General features: G+C 31.4%; 1 protein-coding gene across 1 annotated transcript; it reads left to right on the plus strand.

Annotated features, from left to right (window-relative positions):
- Window positions 1–1912: 1912 nt before the first annotated feature.
- LOC119615545 (activity-regulated cytoskeleton associated protein 1-like) lies at window positions 1913–4495 on the plus strand. The gene has a single exon (XM_037971559.1). It carries the CDS (start codon window positions 2110–2112, stop codon window positions 2854–2856), a length of 747 nt encoding a protein of 248 aa, XP_037827487.1. The 5' UTR covers window positions 1913–2109; the 3' UTR covers window positions 2857–4495.
- Window positions 4496–5109: the final 614 nt, after the last annotated feature.

The raw sequence follows: 5109 nt of genomic DNA on the forward strand, positions 1-5109 counted from the left end.
ACCAAATTTTTTGTAATAAACGAGAGCTTCTTTTTGAAGAAAACCAAAAAAGTTTCCAAATTTTGTTCTAGAAATTCTAGAAGAAAAAAATATAAATTTCTACTCATAAATTATTTATTTATTTGTTAACATTTCTTTTTAACTAAATATAATTAAATATTGATAAAAAAATAGATAACATAAAATTTTAGTATTTCAAACACAATCAATAAATGATAAGATTTGTTTTCATACCAACAAACAATAATGCTAATTTGGCGGTTTTTTTTTTAATGAAACATTATGGGATTTAATTGGAAATAAAAAATCTATACTACAACATATTTTACATATTTTCAGAACCAGTTTCTTTTTGGGCAGGAAGTTACCCACTGAAGTAGTATTGCTTTCTAACTTAGTTGTAGTTCGGTTCTAGTTTAGTTTTAGTTCAGATATAGTTCAGTTCTAGTTCAGTTCTATTTCAGTTCTAGTTCAGTTCTAGTTCAGTTCTATTTCAGTTCTAGTTCAGTTCTAGTTCAGTTCTAGTTCAGTTCTACTTCAGTTCTACTTCAGTTCTAGTTCAGTTCTAGTTCAGTTCTAGTTCAGTTCTAGTTCAGTTCTAGTTCAGTTCTAGTTCAGATCTAGTTCAGATCTAGTTCAGTTCTAGTTCAATTCTAGTTCGATTCTAGTTCAGTTCTAGTCCAGTTCTAGTTCAGTTCTAGTTCAGTTCTAGTTCAGTTCTAGTTCAGTTCTAGTTCAGTTCTAGTTTAGTTCTAGTTCAGTTCTAGTTCAGTTCTAGTTCAGTTCTAGTTCAGTTCTAGTTCAGTTCTAGTTCAGTTCTAGTTTAGTTCTAGTTCAGTTCTAGTTCAGTTCTAGTTCAGCTCTAGTTCAGTTCTAGTTCAGTTCTAGTTCAGTCCTAGTTCAGTTCTAGTTCAGTTCTAGTTCAGATCTAGTTCAGATCTAGTTCAGTTCTAGTTCAATTCTAGTTCAATTCTAGTTCAGTTCTATTTCGGTTCTAGTTCAGTTCTAGTTCAGTTCTAGTTCAGTTCTAGTTCAGTTCTAGTTCAGTTCTAGTTCAAATCTAGTTCAGTTCTAGTTCAAATCTAGTTCAGTTCTAGTTCAGTTCTATTTCAGTTCTAGTTCAGTTCTAGTTCAGTTCTAGTTCAGTTCTAGTTCAGTACTAGTTCAGTTCTAGTTCAGTTCTAGTTCAGTTCTAGTTCAGTTCTAGTTCAGTTCTAGTTCAGTTCTAGTTCAGTTCTAGTTCAGTTCTAGTTCAGTTCTAGTTCAGTTCTAGTTCAGTTCTAGTTCAGTTCTAGTTCAGTTCTAGTTCAGTTCTAGTTCAGTTCTAGTTCAGTTCTAGTTCAGTTCTAGTTCAGTTCTAGTTCAATTCTAGTTCAGTTCTAGTTCAGTTCTAGTTCTAGTTCAGTTCTAGTTCAGTTCTAGATCAGTTCTCGTTTCTATTTTCGTTCTAAATCATTTCTACTTTAGTTCTAGTTTAATTATAGTTCAGTTTTAGATCAGTTCTAGCAAAGACCTATTTCAGTTTTAGTTCATTTCTATTTCAGTTCTTTATACCTATTTTCAACTATTGAAACGCATATAAAAACTACCTGCTAATATAAAATGTAGAAATGTACAAATAGGCAGATTAGCATTTTCCAGATGCCCTAATGATGGGATTTTCCAAACTAAATGATAGTTTTTATAATAAAAACAGCTTAAAGATTTTGAATTAAAAAATTTAATCCACTATTGTATTGACTGTGAAACACTAAAATACTTGTCATCACTGCCTAATCTAGCTAAAGGTATTATAGTGTTAAAACCGATGAGAAATATTTTTTGTTGATGATTAACGGCAACAACAACTAATTGTTACTCATCCTCTTTTCTCACGAGCCGGCTGAGGGCTATATAAACCGGTGCTAGTCGATGGTATACTTCAGTCTACTGCGAGTTTTCGTAAACGCAACGACCAACTCTAAAAACGACGGTTAAATATTATAAAATAACATTCGCCAAGCAACAAGTGGCTTTGTTATAATATACACCGTTAACCAGCAACAACAACAAAAGTGTTTAAAGTGTTAATTTTAGTTCAAAAGTATTAGAAAAACAAATTCTAACAAAATGGCTCAAATGGTGCAAATGACTACTGAACAATTACAACAACTTATCGAGGCTGTACGTGTTTCAGCTGCTAGTGGAGCAGCCGCAAATGTTGTGTCTGGAACCAAGTCCAAAGGTAGTTTCAGTAATTGTTCATCCCGCTTTGGCGGTCAACGTGATCATGAAGCTGTTGAAGAATTTATCACCTCAATTGTAACGTACAAAGAAGTGGAATCGATTAGTGATGAAGATGCCTTAAAGGGTATTTCCTTGCTGTTCTACGGTTTGGCCTCAACCTGGTGGCAGGGTGTGCGCAAGGAAGCTAAAACTTGGGATGATGTTTTGGCTTTGATACGTGATCATTTCTCGCCCACCAAACCGGCCTATCAAATCTATGTGGATATTTTCGATAAGAAACAAGATGATAAAACCGCTATCGATACTTTTGTGTGCCAGAAGAGAGCCCTATTGGCCCAATTACCCGATGGTAGACATGATGAAGAAACCGAAATTGATTTTGTCTATGGTTTGCTCAACATCAAATACCGTAAACATATTGCTCGTCAAGACTTTAAAACATTCCGTGAATTGTTGGAAAAGGGTCGTGTTATCGAGCACAATATGATGGAAGATGAGGCCAATCAACAGGGTCCTGTTAGAGGTGCCAAGGGCACTAAGAGATGTACTTACTGCAATTTCCGAGGTCATACTACTGAACAATGTCGCAAACGTAAAAATGCCGATAATGCCTCCAACAATGGCGACTAAATCAACACAACACTACAACAACTAACAACTTAACCAAAAAAGTTGAAAAACATGATGTCATTTTAACTCATCTATATACCAAAAACAGCCCTCATGGTCTTTTATAGCAAAGTACTATGAGTTTTAGGTAAATGACATCATTAAAGAGAAACCGTTAATCTCTTTTAAAATTTAATTTTATATAGGCTGCTCTTAGTTTAATGTCCCAGGTTTTTCTATACAAATTTCGAACGTTTTATTATTTTTATATAAATGTTTTATTTTTTTTTTAATTTATATAAAAATTTTAAATATTTTTAATTTGTATAGAATTACTTTAGCATTTGATTAAGGGTTACGCCTCCTCCTTATTAATATTTTACGCTAGTTTTACAAACCGGCTTTACAGGCTAAGAACGCCTGGACCTGATAAAATTTCTAAAAATCTTTTAGATTTAACAGAAATCATGTATTTTTATATACAACCATGCATACATACATATATATATATATATATATATTATAAGTCGGATATCTTTCTATATCCTTGAGCATCAGTGACTCTCTTTAAATGTTTGAATTTTTTTTAGAACTGAAATTTTTATCTAATTTTTCAAAACCCTTGACAAATTTAGAACTTGTGTCTGAAATTGTTTAAGTGTTAAAGAAAACTAAGATTTAAGTTTTATAGTTTAAAAATAATTTAAACATTTTAGGAAAGTTGCTAAAAACCGTTATATTAAGTGTTATGATAAAAAGTCTTAAAGAAAACTTTTATTTTAAAGTAAAATTTTAAAATATTTGTTTTAATTTTTCAACATAAAACAAATATTTTAATGTTTATACTTTAAGAAAATAGAAAATTTTCTTTAAGGCTTTTTCTAACATTTATTATAGCAAAAACCTTCCCCTTGGGGAAACCCCCGCATTTTGGGAAAATTTTGAAAATGTTATGATATAAATATGGCAGCAGTATGTTGCAGACAATATTATAGAAAATTATTTAAACTTAAGAATTATTTTATTTTCTTGAGGTCTTTTCTTGAAAAGTCTTAAGAATCTTAAAGTATTTTCTTTAGTGCTAAATAAGTTTTGAAAATATTGTCTGCAAACTTTCTGCTCCAGGTTTATTTGTCATTTGTTTTCTTAATTTTCTTTTAATGCAAAAAACTTTTCGCTTTGCGAAAAAAAAACTTTAAAACTGAATATTTTTTATTCAAATCAATTTGAACTAAATTGTACTACAATGGCTAGGTTGTCGCCATTCGTACAATTGGCAACACCTTATAAAGTGTTTTTAAATATTGAACATTTTTATAACACTTTTAAAGGTACGCCAGTCTTTTAATCATAAGTTAAAATTCGCTTTTGGGTTTTATGAAATCCTCCAAATCCCTTAAGGCTTTTTTAACTTTCTCTATTATCTTTATTATTAACTTTAGTTTATTTTTTTGTAAACAAACAACTCAACGACAAATAGCTTTCAACGCAGACTTATCAACAAGTCTAAATTAACTTTGTAAACATTTAACGTTTGGCGCTCCCTGGAGGTGGGCCATAATGCAACGTTTGAATGTTTTTTCTTACTTTAAATTGTCTGATTTTTTGTTTATTTTTTTGAACTTTAGTTAATATCATTATTTTTTTTTTTTAGTTATTAGCATTGCAAAAATTTGTATTTTTTATTACACAGACTTTGCATTTTTGTAAATTAGTTTTTAAGAATTTTTGAAAAAAAAGAATGAAAAAGAAACTACAGCAAAAGAAAACAAAAGCAAATTCATTATCAAAATAAATACTGAAAAAGTCAATGCTTTTTTATTAAAAAAACTAAAAATCTTTATGTGTTTTACTTGAAATTTTATTGGGTTTTCATTTTTGTGGGGTTTGACGAAGTTCCAGTAAATTCATCCCTTTGTGATATCTGAAACGAGAGAAAACGGTCAGCATATTAGTACACTTTGACCTAAGTTCTCTGGTTTCCTAAACCAAACCAGTTTGTCGCACGAATATAGGATCAACTTCTGTTAAGTCAGGCAAGAAATAGCTACCTTGCATACTCCTTGTAAGATCTGCTAGGGTCGGGGCAAGGGCAGAGGAAGTGAGTTATACTCTTTTCCTCCTCTTCATCCTGGCAGCTACTGCAGAAGTCATTACTGGCTAAGTTTAGTCTTCTTGCATGGAGTGGCCAGTCACCACCGCCATTAAGTTTCGTAGATTAACTCTCGGAATATATAGAAGGACTTGAGATTTTTGTAGGTTGAACGATGGCCC

The sequence above is a fragment of the Lucilia sericata genome, unplaced genomic scaffold (genome assembly GCF_015586225.1).
Source record: "Lucilia sericata isolate MDLA Ls3-8-SP2 unplaced genomic scaffold, ASM1558622v1 Contig005767F_arrow, whole genome shotgun sequence".
Taxonomy (NCBI): domain Eukaryota; kingdom Metazoa; phylum Arthropoda; class Insecta; order Diptera; family Calliphoridae; genus Lucilia; species Lucilia sericata.

What these genes read in the sequence shown, in the direction of transcription:
- LOC119615545 (XM_037971559.1), top strand. Translation starts at nt 2,110, where the DNA reads ATGGCTCAAATGGTGCAAATGACTACTGAACAATTACAACAACTTATC.